Here is a 24,223-nt window from a genome sequence, read left to right as displayed (position 1 = left end):
AATGAAAAACCACCAGCGTATCGAGAAGGGTCCCACTCCAGAAAGTTCCCCCAGGGCTTTGAACTTCCTAGGGCTGCAGTGCTGGGGGGCTTGTGTGCAGCTGTGGGCACAGCCTACTGCAGCCTGCATAAGCTGCCAGGGGACACTTAACGCTGGGGCAGGCCCAGGAGGGGTGCATTGCCCAGCGAGGACGGGGGCAGCAGGCGGCTGTCCTTGGAGCTGTGTGCCCCAGGCCAACACGGATTCAGTCTCCTGTTCCAGGCAGGGAAGACACTGGGGTGGGGGGCTGAGCCTTTGAGCTGAGCCTGTGCACAGACCAGGCATGTGCTGACCTTGTGAACTGCCAAATTACAGCTTCTGGACCAGATTCACCAGCTTCTGCCAAGCTATGAAACCAGCCATGTCCTGAGCCACCCAGAGCCTGGCCAGTCTTACAACTGTCTGCACCATCAGAACACCAACCACAGTGGTGTGGTCACAATCCCTGGCAGCTGGGACATAGGGACAGCCACCCTTGCAAACTTCCAGTGCACTTCCAAGGTGGCTTAATCCCGGTGTCCCAGGAGTGCAGCCCCGGCCCCCACGCGCACAGGAGTCTTAGTTCTGGGCCAGGCTCTCAGGCCACAAGCAGAGTATTTACTTTGAATCCTATTTGGTCATTTCTGATTGACAATTTTGAGAAGGAATAAAAGTGTTTTCTTTCCCTTTGTAAAGGATGTAAAGGTAAAATTTCTAAGCTGATTCTAAGCTGCAAAGCTTGAGTTAAAGTGTAAAAGACTGGGCATTGTAAAGTTTCTAAATTGCAAGGCCTGGGCTAAAAAGTAATAGACCAGGTATTGTTAAAATTCCTCTGCTACCCCCGGAGCCAGTAATCCCTGTAGCTGTTAGGACAATACCCGAACTGCCCAGTAAATATTTCTCCTGGTCCCCTGGTTGTTTAATAGCTAAGGGCTCCAAGTAGCTCGGCACGTAAAGCATCCAGGCCCCAAAACCAATCAGTTTAAATGTGTACCCCGCTTAGGAGTGACCAATCACCCCTGCCTAGACTGTTCCCGCCAATGAATGTACTAATCCTGTCTCAGAGTTGTTGTTCAATTTTCCCGTGCCTCATGATGATTTGTTCTGATGTATGCAAAGCCCCCCGCCCTCTCCAAAAAGTGTACTTAAGCTCTGCTTGACCTGTGCTCTGGGCTCTGGGCTGCTCTATCTTCCTGAGTGAGCCTGGAACCTCAGCATACTGAATTAATAAATCCCCCTTGCCAATTGCATGAAGTCAGTCTCTTGTGTGGTCTCTTCCTCCGATGCTCCGCCGGACCCTTACAGGAAGGGACTCTCTCCCAAGAGGCTTTCAGCACAAGCACGCACACACGCATGTACACACGCAGCACGCACGCACGCACACACGCACACACACTGCTTCTTTACCTTGGGGAGTTTTGCCATTTTCTTTCTCTGCTTCCGAAACCTTAAAAGCTTATCGCGCTCCTGCAAAAACCAGAGAGGTTTTTAGGTAGGTGCCATTTCCACCAGCTTCTTGAAGGGCCACGCCATCATCGTGACGTGGTCTCAACATGGTCACTGTTCCTGGGACATAAACACAAGGTATCTGCGCAGGAGCCTGGGGGCCCTTCTCCACCAGCCTGAGATGAGTGAGTCCCCACTTAGGTGAGCTCTGCGCTCAGGAGCCACCAGGCCCCTCAGGTTGCATGGTAGGGACCGTGTGGGGGAGGGGAAGAAGGAGCTGTTCCCGGGCCCTTCCGCTCTGCAGGGCGCCCCCTGCGAGGCTGTGAGCAGCTTCAGCCTTGGTACTTACCAGCACACTCTTCACGTAGCCAGCAGTCTCGAGGGTCTAGGAAGGAAAATGGCAGGTTTGGAACTGAAGGTGCCGACTTGCTCCTACAGAGCCCAGAGGAGCCCCCAGGAGCCCCCAAACTCTGCTGTAACCTGGCTGCGGAATTCATGCCTCAGAGTCCTCACAGTCCTGAACCTTGGCCTGAGAGGAAGGTTCTGCCCCAATTGTCCTCCCTCCTTTCCAAAGCTGGTCCCAGAGGCTCCCTGAGCCTGCGCAGCCCCAGGAGCCTCTGTCCAAGGTGGCTGAGCCTTTCACTCCCTGGCAGCGGGACAAAGCCCTTCTGGAAGTTGCGGTAATGGACATTTATTTGCGACTTATCAAGATTCCAACCTTTTCCTATTCCCCCATAAATTATTATTGTCGTTCACACTGATGAGCATTTGTGATTGAGTGAGAAAAGGACCCAGACCTCAGGCAGGTCAGGGAAGGCTGTCTTGGGGAGACCACACCCCACAGCCCATGGAGGCAGAGGATCTTCTTATCTCAGGGACTTTGGAGATGGCCTTAGGCGTTGCCTAGGACAGGCCAGTGACCGAGAGGCACAGCTGTCCTGCTGCTTGCTGACCAAGGCAGCTGGCTGGGAATGCTCTCAGCATGGAGTCTACCAGAGCCCACAAGAGGCAGGGCCGCCCCCAGTCAGAGTAAGAGGACGGCTTCCTGCAGCACCGTTTGCAGACCTGTGCTGGGGTGAGGGGAGCCCAGGAGAGAGCAGGGGAGGGGCTGCATGGTGGTCCCTAAAAGACGCATCCACAGTTCCATCCTCACAAACTGGGCATGGGAACTGATCTGGCAATAGTGTCTCGGGTGTGATTAAGTTAAAGATGCTGAGATGATCTCAGTGTGGATGGGGGTGGGCTCCAACCCAGTGACGCCGTGGCTGTAAGAGGAGAGGAGAATATTCAAACAAGACAAGGGCCTCAGGAAGAATCAGGCAGAGGCTGGAGTGAGGTGGCCACAAGCCAAGGAAGGCCGGGACCCTGGAGGCGGCCAAAGGAAAAGAGCAGACCCTTCCCAGGCCCTGGGGGGAGCCCAGCCCTGCCCACACCTTGACTGAGGCCGGTGGCCTCCCTGGGAACCGTGAGAGGGAGTTGTGTGGTCTGGAGCCACAGGGCTATCGAGGCTTGTTAGTGACAGAGGCGGTGCTGCCTGCCCGGAACCCTGAGCTCCGGGGCGTGAGGAGGGTGAGGAGCCCCAGGCACAGAGACCTACCTCGGGAGGGTCACCAGGACCAGTGACTGCGTGGGGGATCCAGCCCGAGGTGGCCCATGGCTCCTGCCTGCCTGGCCTCCCCTCCCACCGCCCTAGGGGCAGGATGGGCAGGATGTGGTCACCTTGGAGAGCTCCTCAATGAGGTTCTGCTGCTCCACAATCTGCAGCTTCAGGAAGTCGACCTCCCTCTCACCCTGACTCTGATCAAGGTCGTTTAGGGAGCTGGGTCTCCGGATGATCCCCGCTCTCTGCCTCTGCAACACCAAGCAGGCCACGTCATATGGCTGGGCCCCCCTCCCGAGCAGATCCCAGCCTGGCTCAGTGCTGGGGGGGCCTCCCCTACCCAGGCTCACTGCTCTGTGCCAGGCCTGCTCCCCCTGGGGCCCCAGGTCCTCTTGCTACCTGTACCCAGGGTTTTCAGAGTCAGAGCTTGCTAACTAAGCCCCTGGGGTCAGCATGTACAGACAGGCCCAGGGGAGGGGGCATGTGATGGCCTGGTGGCCTCCTGTGACCACGCCCCTCCCTCCCCTCCCGTGGCTGGTCCTCACCTGAGGCCTCTCTCCTGGGGTGGGCTCACTGGGGATCTGACCCAGGAATGCACATGGGGCTGCCCTGAGCAGCAGGCTCGAGTGCCCAGCCTGCTCCACTGTGTCCTTAGGCTACGGAGCAGAGCGGAGCGTTGCCAGCAGCTGGCACAGCTGCCCCTGCTGACCTAGGGGCCTTACCATCTCTATGTTCTCCTGGGTGACGAATTTCAGCTTGCTTTCTATTCTCCGTAAAGTGTGAGATAAGTCCTCATTTTTCCGAGTAAGGCGTTTGTTTTTATCCAACAATGGCTTGTACTGACTCTCTGCTTCCCTTAAACGCTTTAACTGCAAGAGAAGTTAATTATGTGATGTTTTACGTAACTGATGACTGGACTCCACACAGCCAGCAAGAGGTCCAGGTCGAATCCATGACATGACTGCAGCCCACCACGGTCATCCCTCTGTGTCCAGGGGGAATGGATCCAGGACACATGGAAAACCCCAATCCACAGGTGCCCAAGTCCCTGGTAGAAAGCAGTGGTGTCTGCAGATACCCTAGGCACCTCCTGCTGCCTACGCCACATCATGTCTGGTTGTTGATGGTACCCAATGCAGAGCAGATGCTGTGAAAGTAGTTGTCATGTGGTCCTGTCTTGGGGACAGTGGTGAGGAGGAAGGCCTGCACCTGTCCAGTACAGAGCTGACTTTTAAAAACCCTCAGTCTGCAGGTGGCTGGTACCTGTGGATGCAGAGCCTGTAAACCCAGAGCCAACTTTGCAAGCCAACTGTGCTTGCAAAGAGGAAAGTTTCCGGCCCTAGGGGGAGTCCCTAGCTGGCAGCTGCCCTCCACCCACCCAGTGCCCAGGCGAGCTGAGGCATCCATTCTACAGACGGGAATAAGGTTGAAGGCCAGCAGTCTGGGCCAAGGCTCTGCTTGCCCATAAGAACTGTGGTCACCCCCTGCCCCTGAGCATCCACACAGCTCACACACCCTCTGAGCTGAAGGTATGGGGACCCTCAGTGGCTCTGGAGATTTATGGTGAGGGCGACAGCTAAGACAGTGGCCTCTCCCACCCCAGATCATGTACAGAGTTCAGGGTACTTCTGCCCCAGGACACAGAGTAGGGTTGACCAACCAGCATGCGGGAGCCAAAGGTGGACAGGCCAAGGGGCCCAGCGGCAAGGCCAGCTGTCACCACTTGCCCTTTCCACAGGGACTGTGGAAGTGCACCCCGCCTCTCCCCATGCAGCCACGTCCCACAAGGTCCAGAACCGTCCCTGTTGGGCACGCACCAGCTCGTTCCTCTCCTCCGACAACAGGGCGTTGCGATCCTCCAGCTTACGGATGATGGCGCTTAACTCTGCGATTTTGAGCTGAAAGCGCCGGGCATCCTTTTCATCCAACTGCTGTTCCTAAAACAAAGATCAACTGCAAACAACTGTTCCCTGCACACAGCACCTCGCGAATCGCAGCACCCTGGACGCCTCGGCCGCCTGCTCTTCCACACAGCGGCTGGCGGATGGGTGTAGCCCAAGCTCTGCAAACTGCATGAGGGGACAGACGGAAGCGGGAATGTCTGGGGGTGTGCAAAAGTGGAGGGCGAGGGTGGGGACACACGTGGGACACATGGGCAGGGACACACTGGTGGGGACACACGGGCAAGACTAGCTGCATGCTCTCCTCGGCCACTGCTTGCTGCACTTCAGAAGGGCTCTGCCTGCCTGCCAGGTGGACAGCACGTTCTCGGGTGAGCAGAGGGAAAGACACCTGCTGCAGACTTGGAAAAGCTGCTCTCCCAGGAAATGTGCTCCCTCAGGTTGAGTCTCCAGAAGGCCACTTTCAAAACCACTGGAACTTCATTAAAAAGTCAGTGAAAACCTTTGCCTGAGGTTCTGGGCTCTCTGGAGCAGGAAGGGCTGGCTCTGATCAGTTAGACTGCGCTGCCCCCTCGATGCTAGTCTCTAGTCTTGCCATGTCACTGTCCCAGGGCTGGCCCAACTTTAACAGTTTTGTCCTTGAGTCAAACAAAAGTATGTCCAGGGAGATACTGGACATGGTTTGAGTTCCTCAGTCAATGGGTGCAGGAGAGGCTAGGGACCAAAGGCTCAGAGGGGCCACGTGGAGGGTCCGTGGCATTAGATCCCCAGGATGTTGCAGGCCACTGCGGAGGGATCTGAATGAGGTGTGGCAATGAGAAGATGGGTGGCTTGCAGTCTGGGCATCTGCTGGTGGACCCATGCAGGTGGGCCTTAGCAGCCCGAGGAGGAGCAAAAAACGTCATGGTCACATAAAAGCATGTGGGAGGATGGCTGGTGATGAGCGCAAGGTCAGCCACGGGAGGGCCAGCCAGGGACTTGGCGGGCAGCAGCCAGAAGCCAGAGCAGCACCTGCTCAGAGCACCGCCTCTCCCACAGCCAAGGCAGGACCAGCGCCAGCCAAGCTGGTACTTTGGGATCCTTGGGGACCGGGGCCCAGGAGGGGACAAGCCAGTGCACCTGCGGTGTTGGGGAGGAAGGAAGAGGACAAACTGCCAGTCCTCCTGGCCAGAGCTGGACGAGCTGAGGGCCCCAGGGGCAGGAGAGTCTGGCTGGACTGGGCTCCGGACGCCCCAGGGAGCTCTGCAGGGCCGTGTGTCTGTACTCGGATCGGGCCAGGGCGAGGCCCGGGGGTGCTTACAGGGCTTCCCGAGTGGTCTGAGGCGTCTCCTGCACCGCTTGCATAAGGAAGTTCCCGTCTGGGGCTGCCCGGGTGCCGCTCAGCCTCTTTGGCCTGGGAAAGCTGCTCATCTAGAGCCTCTTTCTGCAGCTGCAGTCTCTGGGCATGCCCGGCTTGGACCCCTAACTCTCTCTCCAGCACGAAGACTGCTCTGTCTTTAAATTTTATCTCCTCCATCTACAAGGAGAACAGAACACAATCACACACGCAGACAGGGTATAGATCTGCAGTTACCATAGAAACAGGCAGGTTGGCATCAGCAGGGTCCCCACCGTGGCAGCCCTGCCAGTGTCTCGGGCTCAGACAGACCATCCTGGACGAGAGCCAGTGCCTACTCCCCAGGCTGCCGCACACAGCCCTTCCAGGGCCTCCTGGGGTCAGCTGGCTGGCCCCAAGCTGCTCTGGCATCTGTGGCCCCTGTGCCCCCTGTGCCAGGCCAGGGTCACCCAGCAAGACTCCAGTCCCCTGCTGTCCTAGGTGTCCACAGGGATGGGCCTACCTGGCAGGTTAGTGGAGCCACCTCCTGCCCCTGCCTCCCTCTGTGCTTTGAGCGGAGCAGGGTTATGCCCGACTCACACACACCTGCCAGTAGGAGGGTACGATGGGAGAGGGTGTTTGGAAAGACCCTGACTCAAAACAAAACACAAAACGCGCTGGGGATGTAGCTCAGTGGTTAAGCGACCCTGCGTTAAGTCCCTGGTACAAATAGGAAAAGGTCAGGGGGAGGGTGGCCTTGTAGGTAGGTAGAAGCCCTGGCCTGAGAGTTCTCAGGGCAGCCTGCCACCCTGGACTCGCTCACCAACCCGGAGAGGCCACAAGCTAGGGAGGGCTGGGTGGTGTGTGGGAGGCACTGCAGCCATCCCTGTTCTGTCCTGGATCTCAGTGCTCCGTGCTCACAGCTGTTTGCAGGAAAAGCTGTTTCCTATGAATCCTACTGAAAGCTGAGGCTGGGGGTGGGCGGCATCTGGACAGGCAGGCTCCAGGAGGTCTGACCCGCACGAGCAGCATTCTTTGTGCCCACCCTACAAATAGCAGCAAGAAACCCCCTGGACATGGCCACCAGCTGACCCTGAGGCCTTCACCTGAGCTGCCCCAGGAACATGCTTGGTCCAGGTGGAAAGTGGGACCCAATGTAGATGGCACTAGATTTATAAGATGATGTCTTGGGTTTAAAACATTATTTTCAAGTGACTGAGCAGAGCAGGGCATCTGGCTGGGTCAGCCACCTGCTGAAGTCTGCGTAGAAACAGAAGAGGCATCTCATCGGCCCAGATCACAAATTCAGGCAAGCCAGGAGCAGAACCGAGGAAAAGAGGCCTTAATTGCCAAATTCCCATTTCCTGGAGCATGTGGTGATGCAGGAGGAAGAAGCTCAGTAATTAGGGAAACCAAGAGGCCAGGGACAGGAAAATCTTATTAACGACGGCTGTGCCTGCGGCCTGGCACCCACACACCAGCGTTTACAGAAACAGGAGAGGGAGTGTCTGCCAGCTCACCAGGCCGCTGGGTAGGCGACTGCCCGTGGGAAGCGCTAAGATGCCCCATCAAGGAATGTGGGACAGCACTGTCTCACAGGCACATGATGCTTACCAGGGGGTACCAGAGGGGTCTCCCAAAGCTGCAGGTCTCGAGCCAAGCTTGCTCAGCCCTGAACATGCGTATCTACGTCTGCTGCTCCAGTGAGGTCTGTTTCTGCGGGGGGCCTGGCCCAGCCTAATTAAGATGCTCCGTGGAGCTGGTGGCTCCCCTCACTCACAGAGGGCTTCTTCCAGCCCAGCGACATGTTCAAACACGGGCACCACACCCACCCCCAGCCCAGGGAGCTGCAGAAGACAGCCTAGGACCCCAGGGCCTGCTGCCCACATGCAGACCCACAGTGCATGCGTGGTTGTCTACCTGCAAGGGGATGACCCCGTGTCCTCATGCAGGCTGAGGCTCTGACCTGCTGTCCCCTCCTGCAGGCTGTGGAGACCAGAAGGCAGTGCCCAGTCCCTACCCCACCCACACCCATGCAAAGAGCCCCCACCAAGCCCAGGACTGAGGGCTCCCCAGACACAGACCTCCAAACTGAAAATGGGGAGTTCTGGTAACCAGATGAGCTGGTCCCCCACCACACAGTCTTGTCTAGATGCTACAGAAGTTCCAGATCGCCCAGTGTCCTCTCTGCCCCTGTCCCATCTGTCTCCTCACCTCTCCCAGAGTTGGTCATAAACAAGATGAGGTCTCCTGGCTCCCAGGAGAGAAACACCTCCCAGGATCAGAGAAGAATCCAGGTTCTTACTGAGTCTGTTGACTGCCCTGAGTCACCTCTGCCAACCCAGCACCCCACACTGTCCCTCCCTTGCAGGTGCAGTGGGCATCTGGAAACCAGCAGAGGTTCCTTGTGATGGCAGGTCCCCAGGGACGGGGTGTGCAGAAGGGCCTGAGTGGGAAGGATGGTCCTTGCCCAGGAGAGAAATGGCCCTCCCCACCTAACCCGCCCTCCCCACCTAACCCTAACCCTCCCCACCTAACCCTAACCCTCCCCACCTAACCCGCCCTCCCCACCTAACCCTAACCCTCCCTGCCTAACCCGCCCTCCCCACCTAACCCTAACCCTCCCCACCTAACCCTAACCCTCCCCACCTAACCCTAACCCTCCTCACCTAACCCGCCCTCCTCACCTAACCCTAATCCTCCCCACCTAACCCGCCCTCCCCACCTAACCCTAATCCTCCCCACCTAACCCACCCTCCTCACCTAACCCACCCTCCCCACCTAACCCGCCCTCCCCACCTAACCCTAATCCCCCCCACCTAACCCGCCCTCCCCACCTAACCCTAACCCTCCCCACCTAACCCTAACCCTCCCCACCTAACCCGCCCTCCCCACCTAACCCTAACCCTCCCCACTTAACCCTAACCCTCCCCACCTAACCCTAACCCTCCCCACCTAACCCTAACCCTCCCCACCTAACCCTAACCCTCCCCGCCTAACCCGCCCTCCCCACCTAACCCTAATCCTCCCCGCCTAACCCGCCCTCCCCACCTAACCCTAATCCTCCCTGCCTAACCCGCCCTCCCCACCTAACCCTAATCCTCCCTGCCTAACCCGCCCTCCCCACCTAACCCTAACCCTCCCCACCTAACCCTAACCCTCCCCACCTAACCCTAACCCTCCCCACCTAACCCTAACCCTCCCCACCTAACCCGCCCTCCCCACCTAACCCGCCCTCCCCTTCAAGCTCAGAGCACAGTGCTTCTTAGCAGGTGGCCCTGGGGAGCTCAGCATCCGAGCCTCCTGGGCCCTGTGGACAGCGGATCCCTGGCCATCGCCCCGGGCCCCTGTGGACAGCGGATCCCTGGCCATCGCCCCGAGCCCCTGTGGACAGCGGATCCCTGGCCATCGCCCCGGGCCCCTGTGGACAGCGGATCCCTGGCCATCGCCCCGGGCCCCTGTGGACAGCGGATCCCTGGCCATCGCCCTGGGCCCCTGTGGACAGCGGATCCCTGGCCATCGCCCTGGGCCCCTGTGGACAGTGGATCCCTGGACATCTCCCAAGTATAGAACTAGAGCCGGTAGCTGGAGTGGGGGGAAGGTAGCCCTTCCTGAGCTCGCTGGCCAACGGTGAGGCCCCTGACACGAGGCAGCCGTGCCCTGCAGTGCTGAGCCCCCTGCACACGTGTGCCCTCAGTGACCAAGGAGTGCTTGCCTGTCCAGACACGTCACCAACCCCGCTGGGGCTCTCCCCTCCTGGGCTGCCTGCACTGACCGTGCTTCAGTGCCAAACCAGGCACCTGCCTGAGCCACCAGTGGAGCCTGTCTGACCCCACACCAAGTGTCCTGAGAAGAGGGCAGGAGTCTGGTCCCCAGCCTCCTGGCCTAGGCAGTAGGCCCTCACCTACAACAGCGGGGGCTCACCCTACCTTCTTCAGAGGGACCTGCATCTTGGGGGACCTTCCTGCCTACAAACTCTCCACAGGTCACCTGGACACACGTGCCTTGTGCTTTAGAGAAGGCTGTCGCTCACAGTGGGTGTGTGGGAGGAGAGGAGGAACCTAGTGTGTTTTCCCAGAGAAAGGGTCCTGGCAGGGCCTAATGAGATGAACAGAGCCGGAAGGAGGCTCGTCACCCTGGATGTAAGGGCTGAGATTAGGAGGGGACCTGGGAAAAATACACCCAGATGAGACCAAGAGTCTGGTACTATCCAAGGTTTGTCCCAGAAAGCACAGGCCCAGAGGGGTTGGCTGGACCGTCCCAGGCGAAGACACCAGAATAAACAGGTGCTCCAGCCTCTTGCACTCCCAGGGGGGCTGAGAGTTGGTAAAGGAGGATATGGCTCCAGCCCAAGGTGAGGAGCCCAGGTCCCCAGGGTCCCAGAGATGCACCAAGATCTGCTCCACGTCTGAGAATTAATTACCAGGAATTTTTGTTATAAAGAGAATGCCGAAGTCCCCACAGCCTGGGGTAATCTGCCAACCTGTGCAGAAGAGTGGCTCCCAAACCTGGTCTCCCACTAGAACCATCCAGGAAGCTTTCAAAAAGATATTGATGGTCAGAAAATTCTGGTTTCAGACATGATGGAGTCGTTTGTTGGCCACAGACCCACCTGGTGCAATGAGCAACTCTAGGAGTTCACGAGATCAACCAGACAGGGCAGGTGCCGGAGCCAGGGGGCAGGTGAGGAGAGCCTCCCTGATTCCCAGAGGCACCCTCTCTGCCTCTCTCCTGGGAACAGAGCCGAGCAGAAAAGAGAAGCTTCTTGGGACAGAAAACCCAGACCAGCTGCTGGGACCCAGATCATCAGGTACTGGGGACAAGGAGGTGGCAGGAAAGTAGCTCCAACAGCTGAGTAGACTTTCCCTCGGACCCATGGTCAATTCTAAGCTTGCATGTGTCAGGCAAGACCCCTGGGGGCCTTGTAGAAACCCTTCCTGACAGGGCAGGGGATGTAGCTCAGTTGGTAGAGTGCTTGCCTTGCATGCATAAGGCCCTGGGTTCAATCCCCAGCACAGCCAAAAAAGAAAAAGAAAGAAAGAAAACACTTTCTGAGAATCTGCAGCGTGAGCAGAAATGTCAGGGGTGGCATGGTGCTGGGGAGACTTAACTCAATCCCAGACCCAGTCGGAGACCTGGTGAGCATCCAGGCCTTCAGCAGAGACCCTGAGAGGCCACGCTGCAAAGCCAGGACAATGTCCTGTGATACGAACTCTGCTGTGAGAGAAGACGGGGCTGACATGGATCTACCCTAACACCACAAAGCCTCAGCCAAACCTCACAAGATCCAAGTACTCTGCTGCTGATCTAACCATCTGCCAGGACAGAGCTCAACATTCTTTGGAAAATGACCATAGACCCTTCAACACATCACCCACAGTGTCAAAACACAACAGAAAATTACAAGAGTCATGAAAAAGCAACCAACAACGGAGATAAAACAGTCAATAGAAGCAGACCAGAGATAACCAGAGTTCTCCAATTAGAACTTAGAGATAATTGTGAGTAGCAGAAGTAGACCCAAGGATGGTTGGAATATTGGTCAGCAAATAAGAACTTTAAAATTCATTGTGGGTGGTACACTAAAAATAATCAATATGACCACACATTAAAAGATTTTTCTCGGGCTGGGGATGTGGCTCAAGTGGTAGCGCGCTCGCCTAGCATGTGTGCGGCCCGGGTTCGATCCTCAGCACCACATACAGACAAAGATGCTGTGTCCGCCAAATACTGAAAAATAAATATTAAAAAAAAAAAAGATTTTTCTCATAGAGGAAGAAAATGGATAAAGACAGTAATTCAAATAAGAATTAGAATCTATCAAAAATAATTAAACAGACAACAAAATTCAAACATCTTATTTCTAAAATTAAAAATCAATTTCTAAGGTTTAAAAGTAGGCTGGACACAGTAGAATCATAAACCAAAAATAAAACAATAGAAAATATCCAAGAGACCCAGAAGGAACAAGCAGAAAACTTAAAAAGAATTGAGTTCGAGGGAGACGTGGGAACCAGTTGTCTAAGTCACTGCGATGGAGTCCCAGGAAGAGGAAGGGGAAGAAATCGGTGACTAAGTAATGGTCAGGGGTCCCCACCTGTGGAGAAAGACATCGCTTCATATTCCAGAAGCTTGGCCACCCCACCAAAAAAAGGAAAGAAAAACACAGGCAGCATCATGGTGACACTGGTGGAGACTGAGTGCGTCTCCAGGGCTGACAGGAAGGACGCCGTCAGGACTGCAGAGCTTCTCCTCGGGGGACTCCAGGGCAGCATCCACGGGTGCTGGGGGCTGGCTTCGGACAGGAGCCCCAGTGGACCCACCCCACAGCAGGGAAGTCCAGGCAGGGTTTCACAGGCCCAGGGCAAAGGGCCCAGAGGAAAGCCAGGAGCAAGATCTGAGTGGACAGGGGAGACGGTGGACAGCTCACAGGAGCACGGAGACTGTTTCTCTGGGGTGTTCATCATGGGAACAAGTGAGACACATGCACTAACGGAGAAAGAGTCGGGCAAATGGGCTGAGCAAGGGCTGTGACGGGGCTCGTGCGCCCAGGGCTCAGGTAAAAGGGCTGACGGGGCTAGAGGAGGATCGGGGGTACGTGTTCAGCTGGTCTCAACTTTATATGGAGAGCAACAACAGTCTTGAGTAGCAGAAAGAACAAACCTGGAAAGCCACCGCCTGCTTCAGAGTGGCGGAATTCAGGCCTGTGCGCCAGGTGCAGGTAGAAAGAACAGCCCACAGAACCGGGCCATCAGAACCGACCCACGTGTGCACTTGTGTGATACGTGACACAAGTGCAGCCATGATTCTGTGGGGAAAGGACACCTTTCCAAACAGGGTCCTGTAACAGCTGGGCATTCACCTGGCAGGTCAGGGATGCCTGCCCCTACCACACACCGTTCACAAAGGCTAACGCAGATGGATCACAGAACCGAACCTTGAGAAAAGAACGGTCACGCGCCCAGAAGACCATGCAGGGGAGCTCTGTGACCTTGGGTGACAGAGGATTTTAAACAGGAGGCACATGCAGGGATCTGACAAACTGGACTTCCTCGACGTCAAGGGGTGTTGGGTCACTCACGGGCCGTGCACACCCAACAGAGGCCTTTCACCCCGAGGCTCCTCATGTTCCAGCCAGAAATGGGCCGGCTAGGGGACAAAGGCGTCACAGGGCCTGCAGGATGGTGCGCTCTTCTTGGGGACCAGCGGGAAAGAGGAGCCTGCCCTCGGAGGCGGGTGGGATGCCGTCCACCTCCCTGGGAACTGCAGAGTCCCCTCTGCTGGTCACTTGCCTCCCTGGGAACTGCAGAGTCCCCTCTGCTGGTCACGTGCCCTACCTACAGCCCAACATGCCCCCGTGGCAATGGGTGGCAGACAGGAGACCTGCGGCCACCCCAGGATGACAGGAGTGCTCCAACAGCCCAGGCCAGGCCAGCCCGAGCACCCTTCACAGAAGAAGACACAGGCACAGACGATCCCGCAAGCCGCTGCGGGGTGTGGCTCCGGCTCTGGGCCAGGCCAGGGCAGGCCAAGCTGCGACAGCTGGGGCCTTGGCTGACGTGTTCCACGGTGGTGGTGACACAGGTGACACTGCCAAAGCTCACCAGCATCTCCTTTGAACTTGTGTCCTCGGCTTCCACAGAGGGGATGATCTAATCCTGCTCCTAGGCCTCGTCCTCGGGTTCAGTATGTCCTGAGCAGCTGAAGCACAGAGGTTTTCAAAAGCTCTCCATTTTCCCAGGGTGTCCCAGGCAGAAGCCTCAGTGGCCCCCTGGGGCCTGGCACCAGCAGACGGGTTCTCCTTGGGGAGGCCTTAACCTGGGACCCTCCTCACCTAGCACAGCTCAGGACACCTGACTCGGCAAACTCTGTTCCCCAGGAGCAAATAAACCAGCCAGGAGTGTGGCATCCAGCCGTGGGGGCTGGGACTTGTGGTCAGAGATCAGGAGCAGCACTGGGAGCACCGCCCAGGAGACCCTGGGACTCAGCTACTGCTGGGTCTGGAGGCACCATGTTTGAGAAGGACCTTGGGCCAGACTCTGCCTGGGTCCCCGGGACAGAGAGGACCATGGCACCTACCTGGCCACTGCCTGAAGACCCTACTGGAAAGGCACGGAGAGCCACCCACCCCCAGCAGCAGCACCTGGGGACAAACTGGTCTCCATAGCTGTCCTTGCGGGGGTCACTGCTGCGCGTCAGGTTCACATTAGCTAGCTATCTCATCACCAGGGGGACAGGGGATACGATAAATCACAGATTCTTAGGAGAAAGAGGAAATTGCTTTCTGCCTGTGATTCTTTATAGAATTTGTAACAAGAGCTGCTTGTACTTCAGCAAATGCATGGAGTGGGCGGTCATGGTGTGCCCAGCAAACTCCCCAGGTTCAGGAACGATACTGCACAGGTGCACAGCCTTGTCCTCACTGTGTCACAGGCTTGAGCTCCAGGGGTGGTGGGTGGGGGTGAGCAGTCACCCTGCCTGAGCTCACGGGGGACTCTGGGTGCAGCTGGCCAGCCCCTGCGGGTGTGGGGTCTCTGAAGCTCCCAGGGACCTGGCATCTGCGGAAGCTCTGAGCAGGACAGGAATCAGCTCAGGGGCTTCTGTGCCATCAAGGGGGCTGGGCAGCACAGGCCCCAGGGCCCAAGAATGGCAGGCCACACCAGGGAGGTTGTGACCTCAGGGCTGGGTCCAAAACCCCAATCTGGGGCGTTTCAGTTCCCCCAGGGTGGAGAAGCAGCCCTGACCCCTCAGTCCCCACCGACCTCTGGCAGGGTGGGGTGTCGCTGACCTGGATAAGCTGGGTGCCCGCAGGAGCCTCGCACACTCCAGCAGCCCCAGGGCGCAGCCCCCACACCCAGCCCTGCCCTGGGTGCCTGTCCGGAGGTCCCTGCTGGCCACGTCCCACCTGCCTTCCTCCTTTCCCTCCACTGGGCTTCTCTCAGCCACGCTCCAGGCAGCACTTTGGGTCAGGGCAACCGAGGCCCTGCGGCTCTGACAGTGGGCGGGGCCGGGCTGGCCCAGGGGGACAGCCATTCACCAGATGCTCACTGGGCACCTGCTGTAGGTGCCACAGCCTTAGCAGTCAACAAAGAAGACCCAAATTAGAGCAGAAAAACGTTTCTGGCCCGGTGGGGAGGCAGGAGTTCAAGTGACAGTACCAGCTTTGGGAGCCAGGAGCCCACTCCAGCTGCCCCAGGACCTGGTGGCCAGCTCCTTCTCCCACCCCTCCCTGGGCCAGCCAGCTAGCCCTGCCCGCTGGGGGGACATGGAGCTCAGTGCACTGTGCTCTGCCCTCGTGCCCGGGCTGTGGCAGGACTCCCGGGCTCTCCTGCCTCGGCGGCTGCCCAGAGGCCAGACTGGAGTGCTGCCCCTCCTGGGGCCAGGGCCTGTTCACACACCCCGACCTGGAGCCCAACACCAGATGGCCAGGAGGGGGCCAGGTCAGGTGGTGAAAGGCTCCCTTGGGTGCTGACGGGGTGCTGGCCAGGAGACGACTGCACCCTACCTCTTCTCTGGGCCAGGCTCACCCTCAGACCCCTTCCCGCCACGGTCTCTGCTCCACCCCGGCTTCAACTCCTGCCCAGGGCAGCTTCCATGACAGAGCTCCAGATATGCCTCTGGGCTCCTGTCCCCACCAGGTCCCTCCTGCCCGGACCCCAGGCAGGGGCAGCACTGCCATTCCTCCCTGCCGGGGACCCCAGGCCAGCACGCACCACCAGGCCCAGCTTCCAGTAGCGTTTACTTAGGAAGTCTGTCTGGACGTCCTCCGGGCCAAGAGGAAGCGGGGTCCTCCTGAGGCAGAAGAGCCAAGTGGACACTGGCCACTCTGGAAATCAGGGCGTCTCAGAGCTGGAACAGCTCAGGGACCTAGACAGCTCAGGCAAAGCCCTTGCTAGCCCTCAGCCTCACTGGCACCTGAGGTAGGGGCCTCAGGGGCCTCTGCAGGGGTGGGGTGGGGGGTAGGGGCGGGGTGGGGGTGGGGGGGGGCTGAATTTACACTCAGGTGTTGGAGGCCAGAATGTTCCCTGAGTGAGAAAACGTAAGAGGCCCCCAGGCCTCTATCCGCACCTCAGACCCCCTCCCCACGGTTTGAGAGTTGAGAATGATGGCCTGCTGGGGCAGTGTCACAGAGCAGAGAGGGTCCTCTGTGGTGGGTCTGGGCCTGTGGGTGACAGGACACAGTGACACGGACTGGCTGTCATTGCTGCCAGCACTGTGAAGCTCTTTGTCTTGCAGGCACTCTTTCTAGCACTTAAATCTGACAGAAGAAAGTCAAATAAAATTTCAGACACAACTTGGTTGCATATTTATATAGGAGACATAAATAGACCCTCAATTAAAGTTTATCCTTGAACGGCTTGTTTTAAATCCACACAAAAATACCAAGAGTTAGCTTGGTTTTTGGTTCTGGGGATTGAAACCGGAAGTGCTTAACCCCATGAGTGCTGAGCCACATCCCCAGACTTTTTTATTTTTTATTTTGGGACAGGGTCTCACTTAGGGCCTTGCTAAGTTGCTGAGGCTGGCCTTGAACTTGAGATCCTCCTGCTTCAGCCTCCTGAGCCACTGGGATTACTGGCATGCACCACCAGGCCCAGCTTCCAATAGCGTTTATCTAGGAAGCTTGTATGGAAGTCCACTGGGCCAAGAGGAAGCGGGGTCCTCCTGAGGCAGAAGAGCCAAGTGGGAGCCCTGGCCACTCTGGAAATCAGGGCGTCTCAGAGCTGGAACAGGTGGGGTTGCAGAGGGCTGGCGGTGGACATCTGAAAGCCACCAGTGCAAGAGCACTAGCAGAGGACGTGGTGTGCTGTGGTGGGGCCTGTGTCAGGGACACAGGGGCCTCAGAGGACCAGGGAGGTGGGCAGAGACCTACTTAAACCTACTTCAACGGCACAGGTTTAAGGAGGCACGACTCCACTACAAAAGCTTTTCTCAGCACACAGCAGGCACCGATCCTAAAGGAAAAAGAGCACCAACCAGAGGACCTTAAATTTAAAACTTCAGGTCCCCAAATATTATCCTTAAGGAGGTGGAGAGATGCTCAGAGCTACATGCATTCTGATGTAAACTTTGGGATCTGGCCCAGGCCTGCTAGAAAGGCCTGGGGGCTTTGGTAAGCACTTCAGGAGCCTCCAGAGGAGCCAGGGGGACCCCAGATAAGCAGACAGTGACGGGAGGGGACTCCTTAAACGCCATAACCAGCCCCGAAGTAGACGGGAACGTGGCCCCAGTGGACCTCAGAGAGCAGACACTCCTGACAGTTAGATATAGGGGGGCGAAGACCAAAGGAAAAACTAAACAGAGAAGTTAGAAGACAAACTCGAGGACATTTCCTAGAAAGCAGAACAAAACCCAGGTTGGAGAGAAAAGCCAGAGAATGAGAGCTGGAATTCAAAGCCAGCTCCTGACCAGGGGCTCTGGGGGACTGCGCAGGGACCCACTCTGTGCTTGGAATGTAGCCCTTGCTGCTCTGCCACTGAGGCTCCTGTTAAAAGGAGCGTGGTTCTTCTTCCCCTCCCAAATCACTAAGTGAATTTCCACCCGCCCTCTTCCAGGGTGCCCCTCTACGCGGCCTCTGAGTCACCACCCTCCGGATCCTCTGGTCCCCCTTCAGGGCATCAGGGAGGATCACCACCTCTGGGACTGTAGCCCGGCTTCTCCTTTGCTGGCAAAGCTGTAAGACTGCTTTACGTTTTTCTCAAAGTGTCCTCGTGACGGACTGGCATGGGGCCAAGGACTGGACTTTTGGCAACTGGGCCAAGGGGAAGAAGATGGTCTAGAAAATGACGCGGGTTTTTCCGGCTGGACACGGGCATCCACACACAGGAGGCTCCCGACTTCCCGGTGCCACGGGTGAGCCCTGGCGCGGTCGCCCTGGCACATGGCCTGCTAGAGGTGAGCACGCTCAGAAAGGAGGAGGCTGGGAAACAGCTCTGCTCCGGGAGTCGTCACAGGGAGGGAACAGCTTCAAAGTCCTGAGGTGACATCCCCCTGGGATTCCAAATCCCGTTCCAACAGCGAGCCTTTGGCTGTGTAAAGGGAGCTCACACCCAGGTCTCAGGAGACTGGCTCCCATCTCCGCATCCCAGGGAGCTAGAGAGTGTTCCACCAAAGGAGAAGTGGACCCAGCAGGGGGAAGCCGTGGGGCTCCCGCTGGAGGGAGGAGGAGTGGGGCCTCAGGCAGGCCCCCAGGGTCAGGAAGGCAGCAGGCTGGTGGCCGGAGGGGAACAGCTGGTGGGACAGGAGATGGCCCACCAGGACGCCCAGAGAGGCAAGCACAGGATTTCCCTGTGTTTCCACTGCACTGAGAGGAGCTCTGCTCTGCCATCGGGAATTCTGGGGTGGATCAGTGACACAGGCACAGAGAAAACTAAGCCATCGAGAGAGAAACTCAAGGGCCACGAGCAACATGCAAAGAGGCAAGTGACCCAACTGCAGGTGGCAGGGAGCCTGGGGCCTCACACCCCCACAGGGGCTGCAGCCCAAGGGGGTGGGTCCAGTGCTGGGCGACGGGTTCCCTTTCCCCCTGGGTCTACTCTCCACCCCTGCCAGGCTCTGTGCCAGGAAGGCTGGTCTGCACTGCAGGATGGCCCCCACGCCCCCCCCACAATGGCCACTGGCTGGCTTTGGGATGGGAGGCAGGGAAACCAGAGTGGGGTGACCCTGGGGGCTCCTGGCTGGGCTGATAGCTGGCGATGGGTGAGGACCATTTCCTGCCACGACGGTCCTGTCCTGAGCTGCTCGCCTCCACAGCCAGCCCGCCGGTCCTCTCCTACTGCCAGGCCTCTGTGGACCGTCCATTCCTAAGCTCCCCAGGATCTCTTAGGGTGAGCCTTGAGTTCCTGTCCAGACATGGCAGTGTCACTTGGGGGCCGTGAAGAGTGCAGCATTGTGAGGACCTCTGCGGGGGAGAGGAGGAGCTCTGCGGGGGAGAGGCAGGAGGGCCTCTGCGGGGGAGAAGCAGAGCCCGGCAGCCGTGAGTCTGGGGAAAGTGCAGGTGAATTGGCAGGAGGCGTGGCAAGCTGAGCGGGGGGGCGTGGGGACCCAGGGACGGCCTTGGTGAAGAACCAGCCTCCTCCAAGCCATCTCAGCAGATGGAAGGTCATGTGGGTCTGGCAGCAGGCGTTCTGAGAGCCTGGCGGCCACCTCCTTCCTCCACTGGGCAGGCAAGCCACGGGGATCATGCCGCTCCTGCAGGTGGGGAGAGCTCTGGGGCTGCTGAGGGCTGCCGCAGGGAGCACCCCGGGAAGGGGAGGCCTCCAGGCCAGGAACCGTGGGGCCCTGTGTTCATGGGGGTGAAGTCTCCCTCCGACTCCCAGGTCCTCTTTCTGCCTGTGTCCAGAGAACTACTCGAACCCTCCAGGGAGTTCCATGTGGTGGTGTGGCCTCGAGGCCACCTCTGGAAACCAGGGGCCAGGGAGGGGGGTCAGGGAAGATCACGCCTCCCTTCAAGGGCAGCTAGTGCCCAGGCTCTGGGTCCTGGTAGGACTGGGAGGAGCTGCATCTCCCCCAGATGAACGAGCTGATGCCAGGGAGCAGGGTCAGGCCCTCGGCCCCTGGACGTTCCTGTCAGCTTCTGAGCCCTGGGCCCTGAGCACACCCACTGGACCGGGGCCCGCCCTGTGGACCCTGGCTCAAGAGCTACTGGGATGCACCAGGGGCTGCCAGCACTGGCCACACGGAGCTGTGACACTGGCCATACTGCCCCAGAGGGGCACACACCAGGGGAAGCGACAGGCGGCCCGGGACCTCCTGGTCTTTCCTCTCTGATCCTAAGAGTCCCGAGACTCTGGCAGCCCTCTAGCTGAGGCGTGTGGGACTCCCGCCATCAACACGCTGGGCCCTGCTTGGCTTCAAGTCAACCTGACAGGAGAAGGGGAACCTTGTGGGAGGGGAAGGGGGAAGGTCAGCGGAGACCTCCTGCACCTGCCGGGTGGGGACCGGGAGGCGCCCCTGCCAGCAGGTGGGAGGCTTTGCCTGTCCTGTCCTGACGAGGCTCACATCTCTGCAGTCCTGAGGACCAAGAGAGAATGCCCAGTGGGTGTGCAGGGGAAAGGCCCAGAGTGTGAGCCCCCTGCCTGGACCCGAGCCTGCTGGGGCCCTCGCCCGACCGCGCCCGCCGCGTACCAGCCTGCGGATCTCCCGCTCGCACTCCTTCTTGATGCGGTTGATCTCCTCCTGGTGCAGGTGGTACACGCTCCTGATCTCGGCGGCCTTGATCTTGTCCGCCTGCGTCACCAGCGTCAGCGCCTCCTCCACCTGCCTCTTGGCCCCCCTGAGCTCCGAGATCTCCTGCTGCATCTTGACCTTCTCCACCTCGAAGCCCTTCCTGGCCTCCTCCTTGGCCTCGCACAGCAGCACCGTCTTGGCCTTGTCGGGGGCACCGTCGCGCAGGGCGTTGAGCAGTGCCTGCAGCCGCTGGTTCTCGTTGTCCTTGATCTTGATGACCCGCAGCAGCTCGGCCTCGTGCTGCCGCAGCAGCGCCTCGCGCACGGCCTGCAGCTCCTTCATCTTCTCCTCGTGCAGCTTGGTCTTCAGCTCCGTGACCAGCACCGCGTGCTTGCGCTGCTCGTGCTCACGCACCTGCCGCAGCTCCTGGCTCTTCTCCCGCTCCACTCTGCTGACCTGGAAGATAAGGACACTGTGGTCACCCGCCAGGCGCGTGCCCGCTCCCGGGAACCGCGAGCCGCGTGGGAGGGGGCTGCCTTCCATTCTGGGGTGTGCTTAACATGCTGATGAAGACCCCAAGTCAAGCTTGCTTGGTGGAGAGCGCGGCCATGCCCTGCGGCTCTGCAGTACTCCTGGCTGTGGACCCTGACCAGCCTGCCTCCCACCCTCCTCCTTCCCCTTCCCAGCCCTGCCCACCTGCTCTGTTCTCCTCTGCTGATGCAGTCCCACAGAGCATGGCCTGTGTCTCTGTGGGTCCCGGTGCACCCACTCCACCTCCTCTCCGGGTCCCACTTCAGGAGCTGCCACCTAACCCCTGGCACAGGACTGGGTTACTTTCCTCACAGAGCTGATCATTCTGTTAGTCAGCTCTCCATTACTGTAACAAATACTTCAGACAAATCAACTTTTAAAGAGAAAAGGTTTGTTTGGCTCACAATTTCAGAGGTTCCAGTCCTTGATCAGTTGGCCCATTGCTTTGGGCCCATGATGACATAGCATCACAGCAGGGGCACATGGCAGAGCAAAACCACTCACCCTGTGGCCAGGAGATGAAGGAAGAAAGGGGCTAGGGTCTCAGGATCCCCTTTCCAGGACAGGATTCCCGGACCAAAGACCTCCCTTAGGCCCCACCTCTTAGAGGTTCCCCCAGCTCCTAGTGACACCTCGGGTGGGGACTAAGCCTTCAGCATGAGGCTGTGGGCTGCATCTGAAATCAAGCCATGGCACACACCCTGCGAGTCTGTTCATCTCTGTGACTGTCCTGTCTCCCTCCCACCACGGGCAGCCTCTGAGGGTGAGGGTGGCAGGCCACCTGAGGATGGCCTTAGGCCTGAGCCTAAGCAACTCATTTTAAAAACTCCATTTTATAACTCCAGTCTCCGCACCCTGATAAACTCAGCTAACTCTCTGGCTGGTTGTCTTGGCCCTTATCAAGAAAATCAGGGTGGGGACCACCAGACCAGATGCTTTAACCCTAGGGTAAATGATGTCACCAAGAGACCCAGTGGCAGCTGATAGGGATTGAAAGTGTGGTCAAAAGCCCCCAAATTTAGTATGAACGAAGGAGCGCATGAATCAGCCAGCCAATACTGATGTCCTCAAGCCGAGAGCCTGATGAGGACCTGGACTGACATCCCATCACTTGTCATCGTCGGCTGATCCTGTGTGGTCCTCACTGCTCTCAAACTCCACGCCACATCTTGACCCTGGTGAGAGCCGTGAGTTCTCCCTGAGACCCTCTCCTCAACCTGCCTGCCTTGGAGGAGGAGCCTGCCCTGGTTCCTGACCCGAGTGGGCATCTGTGGACTTAGAGCCCAAGGCTGGAGACTTTAGACTGGCACCAGAACTTCGCATGCCGAGGGAATGTCTAAGTGGGTTTGCGGTGCTTAGGATTAATCTAGAACTGTCTGCTGTGAACTGATCATGTGTATTGCAGTGCCCAGCATTAAGGATTGTCGTTTTCTTGATTAAGAACCTGTAGAGTGAAATTGCAGTGAGTGATCTGAGTGAACAAAGCATTGAGGGGGCAGAAGCGGTGGACATTCTTCAGTTCTCCCCCTCGCACCTTTAGCCCTCACGACCCTCCCCACCAGGAAAGGCTGACAGGGCTCACTCAGCTGGTGCTAGGGCTGGCGTCCTGCAGTCCTGTGGGGTCCAACCTGGGACTCCCTCTGGGTCCCCTACGGGTACTACAGTGCTGAAGGTTCCAACCACCAGGCTCTCCTGACCCTGCCAGGGGCCCGCCTGTCTGGACTCCGCCTGGCAAGCTGGCAGGTGCCGAAAGCGAGGGCACAGACGCTCGCCGCCCTTCTCTCTGTCATGGACCCCCTTCCAGCTGGGACCGAGTTCCGGGTGCCTGAGGTGTTCCTGGGCACCTGGGGGTGTGGGCCCCGAGTCTTTGCCTGCCTTGGTGGGTCACTTCTGCAGGGCTGCAGACCACGCTCTGTGGGGGCTGGGGGTGGAGCGGGGTGGCTCCCATCTAGGGTCAGGCACACAGCAGGTCCCCAGGCTGGACATGTGGGGCCAGGACAGAGCCCAGCTGCCTGTCCTCTCAGCAGACAAAACATCACCTTTGTGGAGACTCCTTGATGGGCACTCAGCAGAGGACAGAGTCATGCATGGCATGTCACCGAGCAGATGTTTGTGGGACGGGAGGAGAGTGCAGGAGAGAGCGGGCGGAACAGCCCAAGGCTAGGCGGGTGGAGACCTGCGTGGGGTCCTCTGAAGTGATACTGGGCCCACGCTCGCGGCCCTTCGCCCAGAGCCTGTGACTTCACCACCCTCCCGGTCTCCACCTGAGTCGACATCAGACATGGGGAAAGGCAAGGGGTGGTCTCCAACAGCCCACGGCAGCAGGGCTCCCGTCAGGCAGCTGCAGATACAGCGTCCAGGAGACGCTTCTGCTCCTGGAGAGCCGTGGGAGGCGGCCTCGCTGGCCCTGCTTCTCAGCAGGCAAGGGCCGCTCCGCCTCCAGCCCCAGAGACTGAGGGACAAGGGCAGAGGACACGCAGCCCTAGGTGGCTCGGGGTGTGTGGGGGGCGTGAAGCAGCTTTCCCATTACTCGTGAAGGGAACTGTTCGGGAAGAAGCACTGCGGTCCTCCTGAGGCCCACCACTGGCTCTCACAGCAGCCCGTGGCCTGGGGGACCAGGCCTGGGGGTGCCCAGCTGCCCCTGGATTAGCAGTGAGGACTTCCCCTTCCCCGGGGTGCCCTGTCCCTCCGGCAGGCTCCCCAGGCCCCGGGTGGAGGTTTCTCCACTGGGGGGTGGCGCCTCCGCGTGCTCTCCGGCTGCCGTGGAAAGGCAAGATGAGCTTTTGACTCTTCTCCCAGCCCTCGGGTGCCGAGGGCAGGAGCCGTTCCCTGCCGAGGAGGTGGTGCCTTGGGACTATGTGAACCTGGACGTCCTCGATGGGCTTCGTTCCATGCACATCTCATCCTCGCCACAGCTGCGTGTCCCCCTGGCCAGCGGCCCTCTCCAGACGCCCCTCGAAGCCCCAGGGGCCCCCAGCAGTCTCCAGGCTCTGACGGAGACCCTGCTGCTCCTCTTGCTCCTCTCCCACAGCGCTGTTCTCCAGGGGCCCTGACTTCTCTTCATGGGAACTGGCACCTCAAGGTCACCACCGGGCCCTGGGTTGCTCACTGCTTCTGGGGAGGTCATTGCGGGAACTTTTCAGGAGACAGATGATACTTCAAATTTGGTTTTATAGAGACACACACAAACCATATCACATGTCATAGCAAGTACAAGGCTATGTGCCATACCTTATGCTAAAC

The 24,223-nt window shown here is 58.6% G+C and overlaps 1 protein-coding gene across 18 annotated transcripts in view; it reads right to left on the bottom strand.

Annotated features, from left to right (window-relative positions):
- Jakmip3 (Janus kinase and microtubule interacting protein 3) overlaps positions 1 to 24,223 on the bottom strand; it is a 62,207-nt gene that overhangs the window by 25,098 nt on the left and 12,886 nt on the right. For 5 of the 18 annotated variants that reach the window (XM_077798545.1, XM_077798543.1, XM_077798547.1 and 2 more), the window contains exons 2-7: positions 20,408 to 20,905; positions 4,882 to 5,001; positions 3,787 to 3,933; positions 3,184 to 3,315; positions 1,814 to 1,849; positions 1,426 to 1,485 (exon numbers count right to left, since the gene is read on the bottom strand). In XM_077798545.1, the coding sequence (XP_077654671.1) occupies positions 1,426 to 1,485; positions 1,814 to 1,849; positions 3,184 to 3,315; positions 3,787 to 3,933; positions 4,882 to 5,001; positions 20,408 to 20,905 (993 nt within the window). Of the gene's footprint in view, positions 1 to 1,425; positions 1,486 to 1,813; positions 1,850 to 3,183; positions 3,316 to 3,757; positions 3,934 to 4,881; positions 5,002 to 6,265; positions 6,482 to 20,407; positions 20,906 to 24,223 lie in introns of all 18 variants that reach the window. The other 13 variants (XM_026410284.2, XM_026410285.2, XM_077798538.1 and 10 more) reach the window with 7 other exon arrangements.

Source organism: Urocitellus parryii, chromosome 5 (genome assembly GCF_045843805.1).
Source record: "Urocitellus parryii isolate mUroPar1 chromosome 5, mUroPar1.hap1, whole genome shotgun sequence".
NCBI classification, from domain to species: domain Eukaryota; kingdom Metazoa; phylum Chordata; class Mammalia; order Rodentia; family Sciuridae; genus Urocitellus; species Urocitellus parryii.
The sequence above is the reverse complement of the archived record's forward strand: the minus strand, read 5'-3'. Positions and strand labels throughout refer to the sequence as shown.